Below are 12833 nucleotides of genomic sequence, written 5' to 3'. Positions count from 1 at the left end.
TAGGGACGTCAAAAAAGTTTTTAATATAGACGTTTTTATATCTTCCAGGCATTTTGAAATTTGTATTTACATTTCTTAAGGATTTAAAGTTTTATATTTTTCAGACATGTTAACTAATTCTCAGTTAATCTTTTCTACTTTAAAAAAAATTTGCATTTAATTCCAGGGATATTAAATGTTCCTTGGATATTAAAAATTATTTTTTCTCCAGGATTTTAGTTTGTTATCATTTTTATACTAGATAAAAGTCATCATATATTATATTATCAGCATAATCTTTCATTTCTTCTTCTTTATGTCCTTTCTTATATTCTTCTCCTTCTAATAGATCTTTGTTCCATAACTTTTCCTTGCATTATGCGCACATACCACATTATCGAAATAATTGCAGTTTCGTGGTTTTCATGACTGGATTAGTTTTTTTTATTAAATTATATTTTTTCTAATTCCTTATCAAAATCATTAAAGTAACGTTTCAAATAAAAAATATATAATTCTGAACAAATTAAATATTCACGTGTTTTTAATGTCCGTATATTTTCACCAAATTTAAAAATTAAGATTGTGAATTTAAGAATTGTCTAAAATTAATTTGTCTTCCTATTTTTTTTAATTTAAGTATTTGTTTACACATAAAATAAAAAAAAAACAAGATTTTCAATTTATTTTAATTCAGAAAGCAAATTTCTTTTCTTCAAGTTTTTTCGATTATTTAATATTTTTTTTAATTTTAAATATTTTATTTACAATTAATTACAAAAATTCCATTTTACACAACTCTTAATTAAATATTGAATTTTGATAACTTGAAATCAAAGATATGTTATTTTTTATTAAATCCGTAATTAAATTTGAAAATTAAAATTAAATTTTGAAAACTTGTGTGATTTAGAATGTTTTTCTCTGTCATCTGATTAATTCGTAATTAATTTCTTTTAATTCTCTTCAATTTTTCTCGAATATGAAATATTCGTATATATAATTAGTTTTTTAATTTAAAATATTTTAATTACAATTGCAAATGCAAATCCCACAGTCTCCCTCCACTTGGTTATTTTACTATTTCTGGTTTAGAACTCCCGACATGTTTCGAACACAGTGGTGTCCATCATCAGGAGTTACAAAGTTTATAATGGGCACAAATTTACACACACCAAAGTTTGAGGTTATTACAATTTAAAAAAAACCCTTACCTTACTCTAGGACTCTACTACAAGTATGGACTATTTCTTCACTACAACTACAAACGTTCTATTTTGCACAACTTTTAATTAAATATTGAATTTTGACATTACGACATTTTGAAATTTGAGATATATTATTTTCTAATGCTTTTTTTTATCTTTTAAATTTGTCTATTTTAATTTTTTAAATACTTTGCCAAACTCACTAAAAAGTTTGGAGAACGGTGTCCATGTTCTGGGATGTATTTTATAGGTATTTGCAAGCAAATAGGGTAGAAAATAAAGGTCTTATTTCACCAGAAATTCCTTTTTTATTATGACGACCGGATACTGTTTAGTTGTTTTTATTCAGTATTTTACCAATTTTTGATAAGTGTAGTATCAAAATGTAATGTAACTATGTAAATTCTGTCTTTTACTTTTAGTCCTCGATCTGATGATGCGATAAGATTAATCGCGAAACCGGTCGTCATAATAAAACAGGAATTTCCGGTGAAATAAGACCTTTATTTTTTACTCTATTTGCTTGAAAATCACTAAAAAGTGCCAAATTAAAAAAAAATACATTTTTTGTTTCTAAACTTTTTATAATTTTTAACCTTATTTACAATTGTCGCATGGGTTTAAGTCAATAAATTGTAAATTATTAAAATATTGCGTTTTACATTTCACCCATTTAGGTCACTCAGATTTTAAATTGTATATTTTTTATTGATTATATTTTTTGTCAAGGTACTTATTATTTAGATCTATTTTCATATTTATAAATTATTTATCTTAAGAATTATCTTTGTTATATCGATATAGCGCAAGTTGGTAAATAAATAAACATTAATATTACTATTATTATTATTATTATTATTATTATTATTAAAATTAAAATATCTTATATTTTATTTAACTGTAAATTGTTTTCCCAAAATCTTTATTTAAATATTCTAAAATTCCAAATTGTCCATTTTATATCCTTTTTAATTAATCTTGAAAAATTAAAATTAAAATTTAATAATTTGTTTAGTATTAACGAATGTTGCAAAAAGTATAGGAAATTAAAATTAAACAGTTTCTTTTTGTAGTTAAACTTGCCTCTTATTTTTTTCAATTTTTTCTCGGTTTTTCAAATTAAACAAAAAAATTAGGTTTACAATAAAAATTTAAATCAAAATATTCATGATGCTTAAACGATCTTGACTTGAAATTAAAATTTTTTAAGTCTGTTGCTGCTTATTCGACTGCCGTTGACAAAAAAAAATAGAAGTGTACTACAGTGACAAGCGAGAAAATATTTGTTAAAGGGTTCGCAGTAGAATTAAATTAATGCTAACTTGCAAGAGTGACTGTACACATAGATCTAATAAAAAGCGAGAAGATATTTGTACAACGTGTATATATTTTTCATCAGCTAATAGCAAAGCGCTTTCGGCTAATAAATAGTTATCATCAATGCTACCTAAAAGGTATACAGCTTCAGAACCTCACTAAAATTATCATATTAAATTAATGCTGCTTATTTGATCACCATCCATTGAAAATTTTACAAATCAATAAAAAATACGTAGGGATTCGTAGTAGAATCAATTTTTTGCTGCTTATTCAACCACCCTTCTTCAATATTAGAAAATCTATAACAAAAACAAGCAAGAGTTGGTAGTATAATTTAATTGTTGCTGCTTATTTGACTGCCATTCTTTAAATAAATTTATATCACTGGCAGATTAAATTACGACAAATCCCTGGAAGAAGAAAAATATGAAACATGTTTCTTCATCGCAATTCTAAAAAAAATTGACTTGAATTTCCAGATTAAACATGAAAAATTATATGAAATGCCTAACAAATAATTAAAATTACGTGAAACGATTAGACTAAAATACAAAATTAAATCCTTCTCCTTTAAAAAAAATAATTATATTTAATAAAAAATTTATTTTTTTTCCTGTACTGTATAAAACCTAACGAAAATATTTTTTAAAATTAGCAAGTGCATGTTGTTAGTCGTAGTTAGTACAATCAAATCAAAGTTCAAATCGCAAAATAATTTCAAATTTAAAAAAAATATTAATAAAAATAAAGATCACGAATAAAATTAAAATATCCTATAATGTCTTAACTGTGAATTATTTTCTCAAGATTTTTATTTAAATATCCTAATGATAAGTTCAAATTGTTCATTTTATACCCCTTTTCATTAATCTTGAAAAATTCAAGAGTTCTTTAAAATTTCAGAATATTATTGTTGCAAAAAGCATGGGAAATTAAAATTTGAAAAATTTAGGGAAAACAAATTTCAAAAATTCGAAAGGTTATTTTTGAATTCAGAATGTCCATTTTTTTTATATACAATTATTTTTTAAAATTTCTTTGTTAACATTAACACATTATATTTATAATTAAAATTCACATTCTATATTATAAGTCAAAATATTCCATTTACAGTTGTAATATGTTATTATAAACTTACTTAAGTTTAAACATCTTTTTTTTGTTTACTCGAATATCTATTATTAATGTTTTAAAAAATAAGGTCAAAATTTTTTGTTGATTTTGACTATTATTTAAGTTAGGTTTCTTTTAATATTAAATTAGCTTTTTATTTTCTTCAATTTCTTGTCATAATCACGGTTTTTCAAATTAAAAAATATTTATGAACTTGACTTAAAATTAAGATTTTTTAAATCCCCTTTTTATTTTTTTAAGCTTGTGTCAGGTGATTTAGTAAATCTCTAGTCGACCTTTTCGCATTCACAAAATTGGAGAAATATCAAAGGAATGGCTCCTGTCAACTTTTGTCACCATACCAAATAAGGAAAACACAAAACTGTGAACTGGCGATGGCACAAAAAGCCTAATGTCCCACACATTAAGTCTTCTTAGTAAAATTAGATATACTCTCACCGATCTTATTCAAATTATACTCAGACAACATCATAAACAGAGCACCTTTAGAGCAAGATATAGGTATTAAAATAGATGGCATCCCAATAAACCAATAACAAATTGTAATTGCAGACACTCCAGAAGATCTTAACATACTGGTTAACAGAATGGTAGAATGCATTGAAAAATACGGATTATCATTTAACGCCAGTAAAACAAAAATTATGATGGTATCTAAATCACTACAAAACTTTCCTGACATAAACGCACATGATCAAAAAATTGAACAAGTGAGAGAGAAACTGTACCTCTGAACTGTTATTAACGAAAATAATGTGCTTCACAAATATGGAGTTTTTGCGAAGAATGCAGAAAGAGAAATAATTGATACTTACTATTAAGAAGCGTATAAACTGCAATACTTGGGACATGTTATGAAGGGAGATAAATATCATACTGCAAACTATTATCCAGGGAAAACTAATGGCCAAAAGATCCATAGGATGAAGAAGAAATTCATGGTTGAAACTTAAGAGAATGCTACAATTGCAAAAACTGCCAACTGTTCAGATCTGCAGTATTAAAAATACGCATAGTTTTGATGATAGCCAAACTCCAGAACGAGGACGGCACCTAAAGAAGAATAATATTTTTTTTACTTTTAATTAATTTGTCAAGAAGTTTTTATATATTTTAATGATAATTGCAAATTGTTCATTTCATACCCCATTTAATTAATCTTGAATAATTGAAGATTTTTTTGAAATCTAAAAATTTGTTTAGAATATATGTGTTAAAATTTTACAAAAAGTAACTTGCTTATTTCTTTTTTATATTCTGGTCATAATCATGATGTTTCAAATTAAAAAAAAATATATAAAATTTAAAAATACATCAAAATATCATTATTTTTTATATTTCAATTAAATATTTAATTTTATACTAATAATCTTTATTTTGTTAGAAATATAATAATATCTACCGAACATATTTTATTTTAATTGGCGAGTGCATGCTATTAGTGTAGTAGTCAGTTCAATCATTATGAATTCATGATAAAAATTAAAATATCTTATATTTTTTTTAGGTTTTATTTATTTTTTTCAAGAAGTTTAATTAATCTTGATAAATGAAGATTTTTTTTTTAAATTTAATAATTGGGTTTATATCTATGATTTCTGCAAAAAGTTAGGGAAATGAAAATTTAAAAAGGTAATTTTTGAATTCAAAAGGTATACATTTTCTATCTTTATGTCGAATATTTTTTTAAATTTCTTTATGAAAGTCACTAAGAAGACCCATTAATATATTATACTTATGATTAAAATTCACATGTCATTCTATTTATAGCTACCTAATTTCCTTTATCAATGGTAAACCCAAATTTCAAGATAGTGTTTTTATAATAACGATTCAAATGAGGTTTTATGATTAGATATACAGTTGGGTTTAGGGTGATATAAAAAATAGGAAGCACATTAAAAAAAAATAATTTAGCAACTCTTTGAAATAGATTTTGCGTTGATTTCTATTTTTTTTTAAGTTGGATATTTTATAATGTAACTTGCCTATCTCCTTTTCAATTTTTTGTCACGGTTTTTCAAATAAACCATAAGTTTAATATTAAAAAATAATTTAAAATATTCATGATAACTTACATCAATTTAGTCTTAAAGTTAAAATTATAAAACTAATCTGGGGATTAGGATTTTGGGCATTTTCTGCCATCAATACCTGACCTCAAAAAAATTGAGTTTTTACAGGAAAAAATGCTCATTGATTATTACCTAAATAACACATTTCCAACACCATATCGTGGTTGGGCTGACACCGTGCGAAGGAAATTGACCGCAAAATTACGATATTAGTTAGGCACACCGTATACGTTTTCTATAGCAGTAGCGACCATTAAACGCGTAATTGCCATAGTAAAAGGTCAACACTCTGAAAACTCTTAAGAACAGGGGGAATTGCATTTTTTTTCTCGCTATAAATATACTGCACTTTAAAGCATTTATTAGCGCCTTATTCGGTGGAAAACCCTTGCGATTGCTATGCGTTCTTTAGAAAAATACCTTAAACCTCAATGATAACGGAAATTCTTACCGTAATTATAGCAATAGTGGCCCCGAGTAATAAACCAATCAAAACATCACTCCAGTGATGCTTATAGTCGGACACTCTGGTCATTGCCGTGAATACTGCCGAAAGAACTGCCAGAAACTGTAGGGTGTGCCTTAACAGTTTCGAACCATCCCATGTCATACGTTTTTGAAGGTATATCTGAAACCGAAAAATTATCTAGTTAATAATGAAGGTGAAAAGGTTTTACTACAAGCTTGAGTTATTGATTTTTTGATTGATCAATTACGAAATTGTATGCCAGACTGACATAGGAAAGAGCTTTAAACCTATTGACTTTTTTTAAACATCCCGATATTATATCTTTACCTTTGTCTGGATCTACACAACAAAAGCTTGCAGACCTATAATAACCGTTAATTTTTTATTCAAGAAAACAGTTATTTATTAGCCAAGATTCGGCAATTTTCTTCTGCGTTTTTATCCCGCGACGTTTATTGCCAATTGTTCATTTGGCCTCAACTGCACCGTAAATGTCTTGATCGCATAAGAGAATACCCCAAAGAAGTACATTTAGCAAAGATATGTCATCTCGAATGGCCCTACATCTTCTCTCAATGGGCCATAAAGAAGAGTTCCCAAGAACCGCGACCGCTCGGGCTATAATTTTCCAGATAACTATCTGACTTGAGTTTTGTGCGATGTTTGGTTCGTGTATGGCAAATTTAATTAAAGTGTAGAAATGCGAAGACACGCTTTTGCGGATGAACTTTTACGTTTTACGTGTCGATAAAGATCGATTAAAAATTATAGATTTCTGATATGTTGTTGAGATATGTCTGAGTGGTGTGTAGGAAAGTTTCTATGGCAGTCTTGGCAGTGAAAAAAAAACTTATATAATTATTAATAAATATAGAATATTAGTAGATACAGGTTTTAATGGACTGTGTAGTAAAATATCGATTCCCAGAGGTAGACACGACCGATGAGATTCTTGTGGATGTCATAGTTATGTCGCTATTATCATTTATCAGATGATCCAGACAGTAACAGAGAAATAAAATGGCGATGTTTAAAAGGAGTATAACAGTTCGATGAACATAGTTATATTTCCATTCAATTTGACATATTATAAAGAATGGTTAATAAATTAAGTGTAATTAATTTTCATTTGTAATTTTGCAAAATGTTCCAGAAAACACCATTCACACATCACAACATATCGTAGTAAATAAAAAATATTATTCATATGTGCTTGTGGAAGGTCTATGTTAGGCCCATGAGGGAGCACTGTTTGGTGAAATGGAGTGCGCAGCGAATTTTAGATTAGCAAATAAGAAAGCAATCCAAGATAATAATTCATCGAAAACTATTTGCCAAATTATTAATTCTAAATCAAATAAAAAAATAATTATGAAAGAAATACCTGCACTCTAACACCTGGCATATTTAATAGTTTTTTTTGTTATAATGCTTATGAAACAATTAGTTCAATACCTCGATCCAGTTGAGCTTGAATGGCTGACTTAGTAGCGTTGGGTGGAACGACCTTTGAGTTTGGTAGGTCAGAGAAATCATTGCCAAATAAAAAGAAACAGCTTCAGTCTTTTTGAAATAATCAAATCAAAACATCCTTTATTATCATAAAATATAAAGTATTTGTAAATAAAGCTTCATTCTAGATAAAACATTTAGCACTTAAAGAGAAACTAAAAAGTGATTAAAACGTACCTACATCTAAAAGTAATCATAAGAAGGAAATATGAAAAAAATACAGAAAGGAGAAGATTCAATATTTTCAATAAAAAAGGCAAACATCATAAATATATAATAAAAATTATCACTGTAAGTAAAGTTATCATAAAAATTGAAAAAAAAAACAAACCAAGATTAAAAGCGTGCACACATGGTTTATTCCCAGCCATAATCAAAATATTCAGTATCAGACTATAGAATGCTTTACTTTTAAGAAGTATGCAACCGAACTTTTTGAAGTAAATCAAAGTTTTTGCAGATTTGATATTAATTAAGAGATTGTTAAGAATCTCAATACTTATTTCCTAGTCAATTCACTCTTTGAAATGGGAATTAGAATATTGAAGTATTGAAGTATTGTATGGTATTTCGGGTTTTTTTTAAATTTATCGCTGATAAGATTTAATTTGTATTTTTTATAAATTAAGCACGTTGTTTTCCAATATAAACAAACAGCACTTCATCAGTGCCTATAAATCCCTAAATAAAGACCTATAGGTCTCTCTAGGTGATTTACGACAAAACTGAAACAACTAGTTAACGAAATTAATAAAAACAGAATTGAAAACATTCCATCGCGCAAGTGGCTTTCAATAAAAGAATAGATTGAAAGAATTCGTCGATTTCGCTTCGTCCAAGAGACCCCAATATGATTTTAAACAGGCGAAAAAAACACAAAATCTCGGACTAAAAAGTCATATAATAAATTTAACAAAAACGGTTACATGTTTCGCTTAAAGAATTAAGCATCATCAGGCCTGAACGGTGGAAGACCCATAATAAATACATACACACGCTGCCAATCAGCTATATGATAACACTGATTTTTCTGATTTCAATAAGAGAATAATACACTGATTTAGCAGCTTCAGGTCCAAGCTTATCTACGACAATCCTAACAGCAAAACAGCTACTAGCCAGTTTCTGTCTCAAGGCTAAAATATGATCATGGCGTTTCTAAGAAATTAATTACAGTTGTTAATTTCCAGTTCTCTATTTATCTAATCAGTGCAAATAAACTTAAATGCCAATAACTTAGTTTTATTCATGTTTAGAGACAGGAGACAAATTGTTTAACCTTACTTAAATCTTCCGCTACAATTTCCATTAATGACTCAGGATCCTTCTGAGCTCATAGACTAGTGGTGTCATGTGCAAAAATTGTCAAACGACCTCTTATATCAAGAGATGCACGGTCATTGATATAGAGAAGAAATAAAATAGAGCCGAGTACGGAACTCTGGGAATCTCCGTGAACTATTGAGTTTACAGCAGATCATCGTCCACTGACTTGACAAATTGCCTTTTAAAGGCTAAATGTCAAACTTGTGAAATACATTCAGCAGGTCATTGTTTTACCCCTAACAATGTTAATAAATCAAGACTTAAGAAAATACCTACACGATAATCAAACCTTTCCTGATATACTAAACATTACAGAAATTCTTCCTAGTTTTAAAAAGGCAGACCCCATTTTGCCAAGCAACTAAAGGCCCATTTTTTTGTTGTCCATTATTTTATATATTTATTAGAATAACAAACTATCTGGAGAGCAACAACGGTTATTGTTAGATACGTGACGGTGAGGTAGAAACAAAACAATGGCGATCCTGTAATATAAAGTATACAGGTTCGATTTGCCTGTAATATAGAGTATACAGGTTTTTTGCGATTAGAGCAAATCCTTTGACTGTCACTCAAAAGTACAATTTGTCGGATGCAAGTCTTTTATTTTTACAGACGTATCTAGACAATAGGACGCAGGTGCTTCAAGATTTTGCTGAATTGCTCTCTGAAAGAGGTGAACTAAACACCGGTGCTACCCAAAAATAAGTCTTGGGAGCTATTTTGTTTTTAATTTATATTATTGATCTACCACTTATCGAGCCAAGTGCAAAGTTAACTCGAAAAACTCATCCATTATCCCAAAGATGCTGGTCATACACTTTTATAAAAGGTAAAAAACACGAAATCTACAGCATCACAAATACATTTAATAAAATAACGAAGTTTACATGTTTCGCTCGACTAGAGCATCGTCAGACCTAAACAATAATTAAAATTATGTAACCCGAAAACAGGAGAATTCAACAAAAACTTACAAGTGCAAAGTTTATTGCTTGTTTGCTGATGACACCATAGTCTCTATGTAAACCGGGTCTCTAAAAACACATAGTCTGAATTAATAAGAATAAAGCGTAGTATTGAGGAATATTTATGTCCGCATCAACTCCGATATGTTATTACATATGTTTTTACTTAGAAATTGACAGATACAACTCAAAATGCCAACGTAAAGTTCTTGGGTGTCAATTTGGATGAGGTACTACGGTGAGATACACATATTTAAGAGATAAATAGGAGGTTGAGCTTGTATGTCGTGTGATCCTTATGTACCTCAACGTCTACCTTAAAACAGTGTTTTATGAATCCTATCCACCCTATCATATCATATATCATATTAACCTAGGAGCATGTACCTTAAGCATACTGAATATTTAAAATGCAGAGAAGTGCTATCACGGTCCGAAGAACTCTTAACTATAGAGACTACTATAGGGAGGCTTATAGCACTCTTGGTATACTAACTGTATATCTCGAAAATCTTCTTTATTAAAAAAAATAAATTTTACTTATTGTAACATTGTACATATGTAACAAGTAACATGTAATACGTATGTAACTTAGTCTGACATATTGTAATGAATGGTAAATAAATGATGTTTGTCGTAGGTTTTTGTGCAAACTAGAAAAACACAATGTCCAAATGATCCAGCTAATAGTGGAGAAATTAGAATGTGATGTTTAAAAGAAGTAAAAAAGTCTACTAGCACAGTCGTGCTGTCATTAGAAATGGTCGAATGGATGCAAAAATTAGATAAAGGATTAAATTTTATGGGTTGAGGATGAAGTTGTATGGGTTGAGAGAGCGCAAAAACCAAAAATGCGAACAAAAATTCCGAGGGAGTTTTTTTAGGGGATGATTGGGGATGGTCTTGGATTGGTCCTACCCCTTTGCACTTACAACTTTGACTCCATAAGATAAATTATTCAGAAAAATCAGAGCAATCTTTTCTTCCACAGAGCCGAATTCATCCGAGTTGATTTAGAGGGTTTAAAAAGGAGGTGAAGTTTTGAAAAATTGGTTTTAAATTAGTAACTTTCTTGCAAAAAATCCCACGAATTTTGTTTCAATAGCAAAGTTATAGCTCTCAAAAAAGACGCGTACATTGATATATATATCGACTATGCAAAAAATTTTTGACACCCCCAAAAAAGTTATCCCCTCTTCGGGTCGCATAGCGCATTGTTTATGGTGCCAAGGTATTTGCAGCCTAATTATTGTTCGATATTTCTGCCATTAATCAAAAACGTTTCGGTGATATGTACCTTGGAGAAAATGATGAATTTGGTCTTGGAAGTGTTCATGTCTTGGAATCGTTCACTGTGGTTTATAATCTAGTACATAATTTTTTGCAAGTCTGATTTGTTATCTGTTAGGATCACGGTGTCGTCTGCGTATCTTACATTAGCGATGCGGACACCATTCAGTTTAATACCTCCCATAACCTTTATCAGAGCCTCTCTGAAAACGGCTTCCGAGTAAAAGTTAAACAAGAGCAGAGACAAAATGCATTAAGAAGTATGAAGAAGAAGAGAAAAAGAAGTAATGACAAGAAGAAGAATGGGGAGGGTTACAGAGCTCTTGGTATACTGACTGTCTTTGAAAATACAGATACTACCTTTTCCAGAGTTTACGAACGAAATAAAGGAAATTTTATTTCGAAAATTCTTTTATTCTTTTGAGGAAATTTTAATGTATAATTTGTAACTACAATAAATTAAAATAGTATAGACTAATTATAATGACATAATTGTAATTATTCAAACAATGCAAGGAAAATATAATTTGCAGATGATCCAGAAAAGGTAAGGAAAAGACTGAGGGTAAAGCGGATGATTTGGAGCAAGGTTTGATTTTTCATATAACTTTTACAACAATACTTACAATATTTAGTCCTTGAATATTACTGCTGCGGTAATTTTTATGCTAATAATACACATAAAAGCCATCCATAAGGCACCTCTTAACCATAAACATTAAACGCTATACAAAATGCGCATATTAATTCCCTATCAAGAAAATAAAATTATGATTCTTCAGACCAAGAAGAATTTCATTCGTAATGCAAGTTACCACCCCGTGACTATAAGGACGCCTTGAGCATCATCATCTTCGTCATGCCAACATTCAGCGAACCTCGTTAAAGGCGAGGAAATCATACAATGAATACATTACATTATTCACGAACTTAATAGCACCTTATTCGAATCAATTTTAAGATACGTGATAAAGAGGTGGTGCCAGAGGTTTCGCGAGATGCATATAATTTTCGGTATGCCAGTGACTACGGAGATTCCTTCTGGCGGCATTACATGTTAAAGAGTGTAAGGTTTTATGGTGGCCGCATTGTCTCGAGCCTTATTGTGTTTCACGGTGATAATGATCAATTAAAAGTGATTTAATGGCTACGGGTTCTTTTGGGCGAAACGTGGGATGGGCTACAATGGCATGTTGGTTTGTACTTTTTTTTGGGTGATCATGTTTTTTGCCAATCATACTGATGATGTGATAAATTTGTTTGAGGTGGAAAAATCTCGCAATATTTGTGACATTTTATACAAATTACAAAAAGAAAAATTATGCCATATGAGACAAAAAGGAGAGATCCAGGCTCCATGCTATGGGATCTCATTTTCAACTCATTGCACTTTTTTTTGTGGAGCTATTATGGAAAGTAACTGGAAAAATTGTTGGACAACTTCTTAGTAAGGAAAATCAAACTATTGAAAGAAACTTGATAAGTCTTGGAAGTAAACTACCTTTTTTTTGGCATGAGGCAATAGCCATACAGCCAGTTGCAATTTTTTTAT

At 29.4% G+C, this 12833-nt stretch overlaps 1 protein-coding gene across 3 annotated transcripts in view; it reads right to left on the bottom strand.

Moving 5' to 3' along the window:
• LOC126735264 (putative phosphatidate phosphatase) overlaps nt 1–12833 on the bottom strand; it is an 82567-nt gene that overhangs the window by 17864 nt on the left and 51870 nt on the right. For all 3 annotated transcript variants that reach the window (XM_050439214.1, XM_050439212.1, XM_050439213.1), the window contains exon 5: nt 6168–6344. In XM_050439214.1, the coding sequence (XP_050295171.1) occupies nt 6168–6344 (177 nt within the window). The remainder of the gene's footprint in view (nt 1–6167; nt 6345–12833) is intronic.

Source organism: Anthonomus grandis, chromosome 4, assembly GCF_022605725.1.
Source record: "Anthonomus grandis grandis chromosome 4, icAntGran1.3, whole genome shotgun sequence".
NCBI classification, from domain to species: Eukaryota; Metazoa; Arthropoda; class Insecta; order Coleoptera; family Curculionidae; genus Anthonomus; species Anthonomus grandis.
Note: the sequence above shows the minus strand (reverse complement) of the source record. Positions and strands in the feature narration are given on the sequence as shown.